General features: G+C 42.3%; 1 protein-coding gene across 2 annotated transcripts in view; it reads right to left on the bottom strand.

The window, feature by feature from the left end:
• IKZF2 (IKAROS family zinc finger 2) overlaps window positions 1-14,441 on the bottom strand; it is a 119,954-nt gene that overhangs the window by 38,919 nt on the left and 66,594 nt on the right. For both annotated transcript variants that reach the window (XM_063317913.1, XM_063317914.1), the window contains exons 4-5: window positions 13,521-13,781; window positions 1,592-1,759 (exon numbers count right to left, since the gene is read on the bottom strand). In XM_063317913.1, coding sequence (XP_063173983.1) covers window positions 1,592-1,759; window positions 13,521-13,781 — 429 coding nt within the window. The remainder of the gene's footprint in view (window positions 1-1,591; window positions 1,760-13,520; window positions 13,782-14,441) is intronic.

The raw sequence follows: 14,441 nt of genomic DNA, 5'->3' as shown, positions 1-14,441 counted from the left end.
TTTATGGATTGTGGACAGGGTGAGAAGTTACATTTTGTTTTTTAGTTCTGTCTCTATTCCCCTTAGCTCCCATTAACCATCTTGCATTTTAAGTTAGTAAGATCCATTTGCTTTGTTCTAAACAACCAAGAGTGAATTCCTTCATTTTGGTAACTTGGATATGCAAATTTCATACCCGTTGCCTTAGTTCCCTTTTATTTGTTGAAACTAACATCAGTTACAAGTTTCTTAGAACTTCCCAACTTTACTTGCAGAGTGTTAGCTTGAAAGCTAAAAGGCAAACAAAATACTAACTTGAAATATGTCTGTTGATATAAGCAGTTTTATATGTTTAATCTATCAAAAAATAAACAACTAAAGAAATAGTATGAGTAACAGTATGAATCAACTCACTATAAGAGTGAAGCAAGCTGATTTCAGAATTGTTAACTGAACTTTATAATCTAATAGCGCAAAAAGTAGCTCCCTAGATCTGGTAACTCTTACAGAATTCTCTGCACATAGGGTAAAATTAATTGAGAATATCTTGAATTGAAGGAAAAAATTCAAAGGCAGAGTATCATCAGAACAGGATAGTATTTTCCATAGTCAGAGAAAGCAGAATTCATTCCAACTTCTTCACATAGTACTGGAGGTGCTTCCAGAGAGACACTTATCATACACCCACTCTAATTTATTCACTGAATTTTACAAAGGCTTCAGACAACAATATCATCAGTTTGTAACACTTCCATGTTTCTCAGAACTATTCTTTTTCTTTTCTATGAAAAAAAAACCTTTAAGCAGAAAAAGACTGATAATCGCACATTTTTGTTTCATACATCTGAAAGCACCCCAGATGGGAAATTTTGCAAAAAATAAAAACAAAATGTATAAATTGTGGATTGGTTTCCACCCCAAATGCTATTTGAGAAATTGGCAGGTAGGAATGATGGAGGGGTGGAAATTACCTTGGTTTACAAAGTTACATTATACAGAGTTCTGGGGAAATGGGAAACAAGCTTACTCTTTTGTGACCTTTTAGATTGTCTTGCCCTAAAAGGTTATTGTCCTAATTCTGATTTATTTCTTATAATTAAGTTATTAAAATATAACTACATTATGAAAATGCAAATATAAAAAGAATAAAACACAAATATATCCTCATTAATAGGGCACATAATTCATAGAATTTGGGGAAAGCTATCATGGCTTTCCAGGTGATACTCTGAATTGTGCAGAATATTTAATTCCCAATTCAGTTTTGATCCAATTTCATCAATAGCACTGGGGCACTGTAATTAGAAAATAAGAGATAACCATTTCTTTTTGGGTAGTAGACAGTTTTAATGGGGGAAAGACACCTAGCTCAGTGTTAGAGCACACACCTTGACAAGATTCAGTCTCTGGTATCTGTGCCTAGAAATACGTTCAGAGCATGAAGCTAGGAATGACGTTGCCCCAGAGCCTGCACAGTCAACCCACGGAGACCTTATTGATCCAGATGGACTGACACAAGAGCTCTACACTTGCAGTGTTTGAAAGGACACTGCTGTGCAGTGTTGGCCTTAGTCTGGCAGCAGCGCTAAAAGTAAAAATGCAAGAGACTCACCAGAGTGTGTCCTGAGGTGTCCTGTGAGGGCATCCCTCCTCCGGCAGGCATAGCTACAGAAGGGACATTTGAATGGTTTTTCTCCAGAGTGTAATTTGATGTGCCTCAGTAGGTTCCCCTTTTGGGTGAAGGAAGCTCCACACTGGTTACAGTGAAAGGGACGCTCACCTATAGCAGATGAGAGAAGAGAAACACCTAAGAAACACTGATTGAGCGATTGATGTTAATGAAGACAGGCAGTAAATCTTCCTCAACCTATATTACATTTCTTTTAAAAAAATAATGACTAAATTGATAGCAACTAGCTTGGCCTTAGTTTGAGGCTCTTCCATAGCCTTGTTTTCTGACTTCATCATCTGATAATCAAACCCTATGGCTTGATTATTCAGCTACTGCAGGCATCTAAAATTAAATGGGACAATTGCAATACTTGAAGCAGACAAGAGCTGTCCTAAGGAAAGGTCAGTTGTCAGCTGTAGAAAAGGAAAGCTCAGAAACAGCTAGGTGGACCAATGATCAAATTAAGTATGCTATGTTGATACAACCCTGCAGAATCCAAGAAAAAGCTACAAAATCCTCTTTCAATGAAGTGTTAAATTATCTCCTACCACAGAATTAAAACTGCAAATGTAAGAATTGTATACAGACATCTTAAGCTTCACCCATGACAAGTTCTCTTCCACATTTCAAGCAGACATTGGCATGGCCAAATATATTTCTCTTACCTGCAGGTAAATAACCACCTAAAACACAGCAGAGGGAATCCTCAATTTATAATTGTCAAAACACTCTTCCACAATGTTGTAATGTGACTGACAAACTAACAGGCAAGTTAACATTGCAGCAAGAAAAGAACATCATTGTTGTTTATATTATTGTTTCTTCTGAATCACATAGGTAGCTGCAGTGAGGGAACACTGAAGCAACTTCTAAGCAATTTGAAGCTGTAAATTTTTACAAGTTAACACTGACTAATGGTTAAGTATAATTAACACTAATCTAAAATAGATCGTAGTTTCAGTTCTTGTGAATTCAAATTAAATTGTAGACTTTTAGAAATCAAATTACATTTCTAATTCAGCTATCAGCTAAGCTTTTCATATGACTACTAATAGCCTTAGGTATGTCTACTTGCCATTCCTGAGGCACAGGCCTTTTCTGCCTTGCCAGTTCAGGCCCAGAGACTTGTATGAAGGTAGCCATTTTTTGCATAATGGACTGTATGATCAGAGAAAAAAATATAATGCTTTCTTTGACAGATACTGAAGAGCCGGTCTAACTATTGCTATCTCGCTTTTGTAATACGCTTGCACTGGGGACAGAGGAGACAAGCAAAATTGCTATTGAGCCGGGGCAAAAACCTGAAGGTAGCTTTGTGATTGGACCCTGCCACCCCTCAGCGGACATGCGTCATGTCTCAGGCACGTATAAAAGCTCCCAATACCTCCACCGTGTGTGTGTCATGCGGTTTCCCACATGAAGCCTGTATTGAGCACCCAGCCGTTTTTTTGATCAAATAAACTGTTGTTGATGTTAAATATGTGTTTTCTGAAGTGTCCATATTGGGAAGTAAAGGTACTTCAGACGTTGGGACCCTACATTTCTGGCGCCCAACGTGGGGCTCAAAGGCAAATTCCTTTGGGCTGTGAAACTGACCCTTAAGGTCGGTTTGCCTTCGTCTGTGGATCCCGGGGAAAACCGCCCTCGGTAAGCAACGTGGCGGCGCGCCCCGGACCAATTGTTTGGCCACCTCGTTGAATAGAGACGGGCGGCAGACCTTGTGGATTCCGAACCCGAATGCCAAAACAACATGTATTTGGGGGGGGGGGGCAGAAAACGCATTGGGGAACCAGGATACTCAGCACAGGTAAGGCATTTATATTTTATATTTCTCCAAGATAGAAAAGGGAGGGGGCGGTGGTTGAACAGGCCGACGGGCCCATGCCTCGAGCTGACAGAAAGGCCCGAGAAACTTCCCAAGGGTGGAAAAATAAGGACCTAACAGAGGAAGATGGGTAATGAAGCTTCAAGTTTGAGGAAAAAGACTTGTGGAAAGCCCGGGAAACTGGTGGGCGAGGAAAACACCCCCCTATCGTGTGTATTAAAACATTTTAAAGAACTATATCCCCAATTGGCGTACAAAACAAATTTGAAGCCCGACAGTTTGAAGTTCTTGTGCAGCCATGTTTGGCCACACTACTTCCTAGGGACAGGCCGCCGAAAATGGCCGCCTGGCAGGAACCTATTGGAAGAAATTATACATGATATGGAGGTCTTTTTGGCAACCCAAGGGAAAACGGAGGAACAGGACTATCTGGAGTTCTTTTCAAATTTAATTGAACGAAAGGATCTACAGCATAAGTGTAACCTTAGGGAAAGGGTGGATAAAACGGCGCTTACTTGTCCCTCGAGGGTCCGTTTGGACCCCACGGATGAGGAGGAAAGGGAATTTCCTCCACCATATCATCAGCCCGCTGCTCCCCTCCCTCAGGACCCTTTACCCTCTCCTGCCGTGGTAGAACCCCATACATCCGGAGAGTCTCTTATTGATTTTTCTAGCCCTCCCCACACTCGTGGGTATATTGCTCCAGGCTTAAGAAGGTTGAACCACCAACTGAGGAATGGCAGTATTCTTCGCTGAGTCCGCTCAAACTTAAAATACGACGCAGACATCCTGATACTCACTCGACCCTAGAAGAACTCTTTAAAGGGCCTCAGTAGTGTACTTAACTCAGTTGGGTGGGGCTTGAGCATCTTTACATATGAGGAAGGGATAGAGGTTGTGGTGTGTTGCATGTTTCTACGTGTTTTTCTGAGGTCAGACTCCTTAGACTTGTAGTTTGGGCGAAGGGACTACCGCAGTTTCTGGGACCCTTCTGCCTTTATTGGCACTGGGATGTTCAAAAACTTGAAACCCGTGGGATGGTAACCCATCTTAGGGATCTTCCTCCAAATACCCTGGAACAACTTGGAGTGCAGTAAGTGCTATAGGACTCAACGTATAGGGAGGCAAATCTATCTTACTTTCGAATATCATACCCTGATCCAATCCCCTTGCTACTCCATATTGGAGGAATGTATTGTTAGTGGCAAACAATACTATCAGGTGCAATTGAAGACCAGTACAGGGAGCATTCATGGAGTCCAGTGTCCTAAACCCATTTTGGGTAACCAACACCCTTATTGGGCGTGTAAGACCGTGGGAGGGCAGTGGGGGGCTGGACAGCAGGTGCTCAGGGATATACAGAGGGAAAAAGTTGTCCAAAAGGGCAGAGCTAAACCTGGCCCCTCACCAACCCAGAGATCCCCTCCGCCCCAGCCTTGGAGGGAATTGCTAGAAGAAATCCCTTTACCACCCCCTGAGAAGAACTTGTATATAGATTTGGCCCAGCGCATAATCCAAGCCCTAAACCTTACATCCTGTTGGATCTGTGGAGGTTTAACCAATGGAAGACAGTGGTCGTGGCACCCCATCCCGGTAGACCCTGATGACCTTAACCTCACCTTGGCCCAGAGGCCTCTTGCAGGACCACAACAATGGCAAGTTGATCCAGGGATTGAAGGCCTGCACTGCATCCAGTGGGACGGGAGGGTCCACGTGGGATTGAGTTCCTGTAAATTCACTCTCGTCACCGAGACCCAGTCCCAGAATGCCACTTGGGTGCCAGAATTGGCCAATGAGACCACACCCTTTGCCAACTCCCCAATTAGCTACCTCTGGGCATCCCCCTGGAACTCGTTGATACCTTGGAATGTTCCCCCGGGGTTTTACTGGATTTGTGGGAAGGAGGCCTTAGAGCAGTTACCTAAGGAATGGGGAGGGTCCTGCTATTTAGGGGCTCTAAGGCCTAACTTCTTTCTCCTTCCTCGGAACAAAGGAGATGAGTTAGGAGTCCCAATCTTTGACGACCTTAGGCGAGCTAAACGTTCTGCCCCCATTAGCACTGATTTAACGGCGGGAGGAAGGCAGGTCTGAGGAAAGGACGACTGGCCGCCAGAATGTATCATTCATTATTATGGACCAGCCACTTGGGACCAGCACGAGATAACTTATGGGTACCAGACTCCTATATATATGTTGAATCGTATCATTCGGCTCCAGGCAGTTTTAGAAATCATCACCAAACAGCCGAAGCACTGATACTGCTGGCCCAACAAAGCACCCAGATGCGCACCGCAATCTATCAGAATCATATAGCCCTGGACTACCTCCTAGCAGAAGAAGGGGGAGTATGTGGCAGGCTCAATCTTTCCAATTGTTGTCTGGAGATAGACGATAATGGGAAAGCCGTAACCAATATAGCAGATAACATCAGGAAGCTGGCCCACGTGCCGGTCCAAACATGGGTCACCAAATGGCCTGATTGGTGGGGCAGCATTCTCAACAGGGCCTGGTGGAAAAAGGTTGCGTTCATCCTCCTCTGCGCAGCGGCAGGGCTTCTTTTTCTCCCTTGCATAATCCCTTGTTTTATGCGCCTAATCACCCATGTGGTCCAAGGTATGCAATTTGCTACTATGCCCTCGGACCCCAAGGCGGCCATATCCAGGAGGGGCAAGCTTATGCTCGTCAGGGCTCTACCTCCAAGAGATCCCAAAAGGATACCCAAAGATGTCCAGCGGATGTTGTGACAACAGGGTTCTTGTAGATCTGTAGCTCTCTCATAACCGGACAAGCATGTCCGGAAAAAGTAAAAGGGTGGAATGAAGAGCCGGTCTAACTATTGCTATCTTGATTTTGTAATATGCTTGCACTGGGGACAGAGGAGACAAGCAATTTGCTGTTGAGCGGGGGCAAAGACCTGAGGATAGCTTTGTGATTGGACCATGCCACCCCTCAGGGGACATGTGTCATGTCTCAGGCACGTATAAAAGCTCCCAATACCTCCACCGTGTGTGTGTCATGCGGTTTCCCACGTGAAGCCTGTATTGAGCACCCAGCCGTTTTTTTGATCAAATAAACTGTTGTTGATGTTAAATACATGTTGTCTGAAGTGTCTATATTGGGAAGTAAAGGTACTTCAGACGTTGGGACCCTACAATACAAAACAGCTTTCCTAATTTTTTTTAATTGTGAAAAAGTTGATTATTTCAGCTCTGGGGGCTATGTTCTGTGGATTAATAGCATCTGATATATTTCAACAAAAAAAGACACATGTAGGATACTAAAAGAAGGTCACATTATGAAGAAAGAGTACAGAGAAATAGTCTAGGGCTGTACAGCCGGTGGCAGGAAGGCAGAAATGGAATGAACTAAAGTTAGTGAAGGATGCTAACAAAAACCAAAGGGGCTTCTTTGAATGTGTTCAAAACAAAAGGAAAACAAAAGAAACAGTATATCAGCTTCTCATTGGAGACAGCATAATGCTAACAGGTAACAAAGAAAAGTAGGAACTACTCAACTCAATCTTTTGCAGCAAAAAATACACATTCTTCCAGGAAATAGTAAAAAGTAGGGCAAAGGGGTAATATTAAATTTGAGATGGACAGAAACACGATCAAGAACTACCTATTTATTTGAATGAGTTCATCTTGCATACTAGATGAACTGCATCCCAGCATACTGAATGAACTGATAGTATTGTTAAATCCTAATGTACTCTCTTTGAATATGAGCCAGTAGCGTGATGTTACGTAGGGAAAGCAAAAGCTCTTTTAAGCTGCATCCACAAAAGTATAATTTCCAAATCCCAGGAAGTAATAATTCTATTTTATTCTGCATTGGTCAAACTCAACCTTGAATACTATATCCAATTCTGAATACATTTTTAAGAAGGATTCAAAAGAAAATGGAAAAGTTCATGAAAGAACAACAAGTATGATCAGGGGACAAGTTAGGCCTATGAAGAAAGATGGAAGAAATTGGGCATGTTCCTTCAAATACTTGAAAGAATAAAAGGTATTTTGTTCCAGGGTGCAGGTCATAGAATAATGACAGGCAGGCTGAACTTCAACTGAATATTACAAAAAACTTCCTAAGCGTAATAGCTGTTTGGCTGTGGAACCAACTGCTGAGAGAAGGAGTGGGCTCCCATTCACTGGATATGTTCAAGCAGATCTGAATCAGGCAGGAAGTATACATACTGCATGGCATGAGGGCTTCTGTGATTTTCTGCAACAGAAGCAGAAATGATCCAAATACAGCCTGTTTTTTTTCCTCCTAAGTTGATTAATCCTCTGCCCTCCAACTAGAGCTCATCTACAGATTTTCAAGGTATGACCACTGAGTTCCCTTGCCTTAGGAAGAACTTCACCGTTCAGAGTATTTGCACAGTTCTGGAAGAGGACTCAGAATTACAGTTTGGCCATTCTTTTATTGAAAATGGTTTTAAGGAATTGACATCGTATCCTTGGATATGCATCTATCAATACCTATATATCAAAACTAATTTGTAGAATTTGGCATATCAGTTTCACAAAAGGTAAGAAAAAACTCATGGTGCATATTAATATCATCCCAGAGAAGACTAGCTCAGCAGCTAATTATACTTCATAACGACAATTACTGCCTACTTCTGTTTACTCTGTGGGTGTTACATCACCACAGGTTAAAAAAAAAAAAAGCTTCCAGGAGATCAGGCAGGGGATGTCTAATAAACTTATTTTATTTCTTCCAGGTTGCTTCATGTCCAAGCAACTAGTGACTAAAAATAAACCTAGGTATGCGTAGGTATGGAAGGCAGTTAACATATTCTTCTGCATATACTTACAAGAGTATTTTCATGTAGCATGCATGTGTGTGTGTGTGTGTATGTGTGTGTGTATGCATGTGTGTGTGTGTATGCATGAGTGTGTGTACAGTATATGTATGTGTGTACACGTATGTGTGTACGTGTTATAGCATGCGAGTTCTGCAACCCTTCTGTCATATTTCAGGCATTCAAAGCAGCTCTCATGTGTTATTATTTGAGCACTAATTTACACACGTGGCTGGACAGGGTGATAAGAGTTCTGAGGTAGCAGAAGAGACTCTGCCAGTCTAGACAGCAGGGAGAAGATAAACTTTGGCAAAAGTCAAAAAGTTGGCACATCAGAGAGGACCCTAGTCTATGGCGCCAATGGGGAAGAAGGGTTTCATAGAGGAAAATAATTTAATAATGAGGCATTTCCCTCGTAGATGAAAGGGGTCATCTACCATCTCAGAGCTCTGGCACTTCATTCTGCCGCATGCTCAGAGCACTGTCAGCCACAACCCGGCCAGCCCATCGGTTTGCTCGTCCCACAGTGGTAATAAAGTTCTACCTTTTACCTAGGAATAACTACCATTTTATCTTTGAAATTAAACTGAAAGACTTAAACCTGTAAGCTATTTTTCCACAAAGGGAAAGTTTCATACAATAAAACATCCAAACCATGCCTGGGGTCAGCAAAAACAGAGAACAAAATTACATCAGGACAGAAACAATTTCTGTATGGTTGAGTGCCTCTGAATAGTGGATACGCCACAGCTTTATTCTCAGAAAGAACAAAAACGATTCCTCAGTAGAGGAAATGCAATGGCTCCGAGAAGAGCACTACTTACATAATCTTTTTTTCTTTTTTTAAAATCATAATGTTACTTTAGAAAAAATGCTGAAGTGCCTGAAGTATAAAATGTCCAGATTACCTCTGCCAGCGTATCCCAACCTAACATTTGAAACTGCTTTAAAGTGAATTCCTACATTTTATATCCTGGGTACATTAGTGACAATTATCACTGCTCTCCACATAAAACATCCACACAATTAAATGTTTTCTTCACAATTATTCTGAGATGAGCCACTGCAGCTGAGTATTAAGTTGAGCATTATTTGTTATAAATGGCACCAACTTTACACACCCTCAGGAAGTTAGTTTTCTGTTACCATCTGGGGTCCTTTTTAACAGAGATACTACAGATCAATCCCACAATCTTCTATACACAAAGCATGTTTTTTATCACTGAGCCGTCTTAGTCTTCTTCATTTTCAAGAAAAGAAGTAGTTGTGTTTTGTTCTAGACTGGATCTTTTTCACTTCTCAACTTCTCTCTCCTATTTTTGCTTGCTAATCCTTTGCATTTTTTTAGAATTTCTCCCCCCCATCTTTATTTTCTAAAAATTTCTAAATTTAACATTATGGTTATGTTTCCAAAAAAATGGAAAGACAATACATTAGTGGCCTCTGACTTACTGGTATTAAGCAAGTTTGCAAATCAAGGCTGCCTATGATGATGATGATGACTGGGGGAGGCAATGGCAAACCACCCCACTATAGTCTGCCAAGAAAACCTTGTGAAAGCGGTGGCTCCTCAAGGGGTCTGTCATGACTCAATGCTTGCACAGGGGACCTTTCACCTTTCACGTGATGACGACTTAATCGCTTTTATTTGGCTTTCCTGGGACTCTGGAACTTAAGCTGATTCACACAGTTCATCAAATCAAAATGTATTTTCTTTGTTTATGTTTTGGCATATTGTGTACAGCCAGCCAGCATGTTCTGTAAACCTAGGTTTATGGTTTGGTATGCTGTGTGAATCCAGCCACTAATGGTTTATTCAGTAAAATGTGATGTGGTATGTTATGTGGAACACAGCCTTAACGTTGCATCTGAACATGGTCTGCTAGCATGTTCTCTTCTTATAAACCAGACCTTCAAACCATGATAGCCAGATCCAGGCTTCTTAATGTTGGGTATAACACTAATCCTTCTATGTGTTATAGCTTCCTAGTAATTACAGCCTCTCCCACAGGCAGGGGAAGCAGTCTGCCTTATTATTTTCTGTGAACAGAATCAGTCATACCTAATGCTACAATACGCAGAATAGTTTTTTCATGCTGACTGCTGCCAACTAGTGCTAAAAACAAGCTGCTGTAAAATATGCCACTACTATCACTGGTGTCCTACTTTTAAGGATGAATAATGCAGTTGGGAAGGTCCTTGTTCCCTAGAGTCTTGCTCATTTCATCTGATCAAGGTGAGCAGGAAGGTGTAGCTGGATGGGTGAGAAACAGTTAATGCCTCTTTATGCAAAGAGCCGGTTATCTTGAAAGAGGTTGTGCTGTGATTTAGACCTGGATCCTATGATTTTGCTACTGCCCCCTGAAATATATCCACTTTCGGGGGCAGATGTTCACGGGCCATGTGTTTCTGCTGAGACCAAGGACTGCTAACTAATACTCAAAGAGGTGTGCAGCTTCAAAAAAATGAAAAATGATGGTTTGCAATTTACTAGAGAGCAGACACATTGTTACTGGGGACATAATCTATGACATCTGCTGGAATTAGAAGCTGGGAAAACAAAGGCTATACCAGGGGCCAATTACTTACTCTCAACTCTCAGTGGTGGATTACAACCACCACTGAATCACTTCCCATAAGGGTCTCTTCTGCTCTGATCATCACTATTGTCCAATGAACCACAATTTCTCCTACTGACTGGCATAATATTGACGGCTGATCCTTTGCTTGTGCAACTTTTTATTATTGTAGAGATTTTCTGCTGTTGGGCAGTCTCAATAAAGATTCATTTGACTTCCCTACTTCAGGTATTGTTGCCTTCTGCATTGCTAGGATATTGAAAGAGGGGTGACAGCTCATTGTACATACAGCTCATTTCCAAGGCAAAGTCCTGTCGCATGGTCTACACACCAGTAAAGATACATTGATCATGAAATGTGTTGGACAGAAGTGGCCAGATGAATCCTACCAGACCAATCATCACATCCATAAAGTTAAGTCTCCTTAAGCAAATTGTCCCTCCACTGATTGATGGTCTTGCTGGGTCTTACCATTCCACTTTGTCCTGGCTTCTTCCTGTTGCAGTCATAAGGTATGGTGTAAACAGGAACTTTCATTTTTAGCCAGGGAGTCTTGCTGCAGAAACAGCAGGTTTACACAGGATTAAACTACATGGGACACTCTTCCCAATCACTTGGAGGGGACCATTGCCTTTCCCTGCCTTCCAGCTCTTGGCAACCTTGCTTGGCAACAGGAAATCAAGACTGGGCAAAAGGGCCACAGCAGACAGAATTTGGGTTGGCACACTGCCATCCTGATAAGCACCAGATAACACTGGTTTTATCCCCCTCCCTTTTTTTTTTTCTTTTACAGAGGAAGAAGGTTTTTGTGTTTAGGTGCAAAGCAGAGGGGGGTGGGGGGTGAGGCACTCCCTACTGGCCAAATGGTCACAAAGGGGAAACACTGGCAACTGGTTCTCTGCAAGTCCTATGTGCCCACAACAAAGCAAACCTGTCCATTCCAATAGTGACCTTCTGTCCTTAAATAGTCTGAGCAACCTGCTCAAGCTCTGTTTAGTTTCATTTCACTTGGCTAAGAGGAAGGTGGGCCATCTGCAAGGACCCCAGGAAAACCTCCACCCTTCCCCCTACAAAAAACCTTACTCTAGTTTCTTCTTCCTTCCTTGCAACAATTCCCTTTGACAACACAGGCCTTTTGCTGTTGTTTTGTATCTCACCTTAATCAGCCTCCAGGGGACAAAACAAAGGGAGTTTCTTGTGCAGAAGGAAAAAGAAAGAGAGAAGGAGAAGCCAACTGCACGTGGAGGCAGGGAATGGAGAAAAGTTGAGGGAAAGCTCGTTCTGTCCCATATGAGCAATTAATCAATGTATGAAGCCAATCTTCCTTGCTCTTGACACAACAGCTTGGTAAATAGCAGTTATTTGGGAGAAAAATATTTAAAGTGTGAAAGACGGAAGCTGTTCCTGAATTTCTGGAGGGCAGGACTGGAGGAAGGGAGCAAAAGACACTGACTGGGGAAAGCAGCTTACCCTGGGAACAAAGGGAAAGCAGAGGACAGGAGACAAAGTGGACATGGCCTACCAGTGGCCCCTGCCCAAGGGGTCGGGAGAAGGGAGGGAGGGAGGGATGGAGGGAGGAAGGAAGGAAATCCTTGTAAATGCCATTCAGACATCACTGAAGAGGTCAGCGCTTTCAGAGCAGAGTTATTATTGGGCAAACTTCATTACACAACTTCCACAAAGCGTGTGTCAAGTGCATCTACATATCAGGAAATTCCATCAACTCTCCTAAGACATGTTTTCATGGAAAGTTGCCTCAGATTAAGGACAGGGCCCTCTCACTCCACAGGCATACCTAAACACTAGTGAAATTGAAAAAATAGGTCCTGGGTTCCTGATGGTGGAGTGACCAGCTATACTTAGTCAAGAAAATACCAAGGAAGAAGCATTGGTAGGGTCAAATGAAAGACCTATCTAGTTAAGCAGTGACAGGCTAGATCCTTTCTATAATATCTGGCAAAACTGGGAGAAAAGTCCAAGCAAGCTGATCCCAGCATCCTTTGAGTAGGAAAGTATCAATCACTTTGAGGCATGGCAGCTATCAATATTTTCAAGGATGATTTTCTTTTGTACACACGAATATAGTTTTCATAATGGATAGGCAATATACCAACGTTTTGATTTTTGAGTCCAGCCTAACCACAAATCATTCATTACAGTTCCCCAATAAATTCATATTTCTCTAAAAATGGAGATTGCTTGGCATATAGGGACTGATAGCTGACAGACAGGTTCCATGCCAAATCTGTCACTGGTCTCTGTGTCCTTTCTTGTAAAGGGTATCCTAACGTTAGTAAATACTTTACATCACCAAGTGGGCTCCAGAGCTGAAGAAATAGTGGAAGGGGAGGATTTTGTAAAACCAACCAAAAAGGGAGGTTCATGTTAAAAGACAGCCAGTTTGGGATATACCTTCATGGTGAAGGAGACTTAATATGGAAGTGATTATTTCACAAACATTATTGTGAAAGAGATAAGACCATACATTCATGTTTTTAAAACTTACTTCCTAATAAGCAAAGTTTGAAAGGAAATGATTTTCCATTACTGCACTTCATTAACAATGATGAATTAAGAAATACTAGAGAATAGATGTCAGGTTATATCAACATCAGATGCCAAAGGCAGTCATCACATTTCTTTTTGGCTGCTTACCAGTGTGACTCCTTTTATGTACCATAAGCACATTGGGCCCAATGCAAACCATGCCACAGACGTCACATTTCAGTTTACCATTCGGAAGCCGGATTCCTCCCTCGCCTGACAGCTCCTGCATTTTTCTGTTTTCCACAATCTCCTGGTTCTCCGTGAGGGGCTCTTCCAAACTGCTGCCTTCATCCTGCCCATCTTCCTGCCTTAGAGGCTTTCTATCAGAATCCTCATCATCACTTTGTATTTCCAGCTTTATGGAATTTGCTGCAAAAGAAGAAGAAAAAGGAGGAGGAGAAGACACCATATTAAAAAATAATTCTGTTTCCATTACATTCATTCGCTAGTGGAAATAATCCACAAATAGTTCGAAAACATGCAAATGTGAGTAGATTAATAGGTACCGCTTCGGTGGGCAGGTAACGGCATTCCGTGTAAGTCATGCTGGCCACATGACCACGGAAGTGTCTACGGACAAACGCCGGCTCTTCGGCTTTGAAACGGAGATGAGCACCACCCCCTAGAGTCGGACACAACTGGACTTAATGTCAAGGGAAACCTTTACCTTTACCTATACTATTGTGTTAATTCTTAATCTCACTTTCAAAATATAGTTCATAAGGGATTTTCTGATTCCTGAAAGTTTTATGCAACTTGCAAACTTGCTCCGCAGAGTAGAGCACATTATGGGCTTAGGGATATGAATATGCTGCTATATGAACACCAGGACCAGGGAGCAGGAGCTGCTACTATTTTTTATTATAGGTAAATATAATTTGTACCTTCAAGTCAGTCTTGACTCCTGATGACTGCCTGGACAAGTCCCTGCAGTTTTCTTGGCAAGCTGTTTCAGAAGTGGTTTGCCCTTGCCTGCTTCCTAGGGCTGAGAGAGTGTGACTGGCCCAAGGTCCCCCAGCTGGCTTCGGG

The sequence above is a fragment of the Candoia aspera genome, chromosome 1 (genome assembly GCF_035149785.1).
Source record: "Candoia aspera isolate rCanAsp1 chromosome 1, rCanAsp1.hap2, whole genome shotgun sequence".
Taxonomy (NCBI): domain Eukaryota; kingdom Metazoa; phylum Chordata; class Lepidosauria; order Squamata; family Boidae; genus Candoia; species Candoia aspera.
Note: the sequence above shows the minus strand (reverse complement) of the source record. Positions and strands in the feature narration are given on the sequence as shown.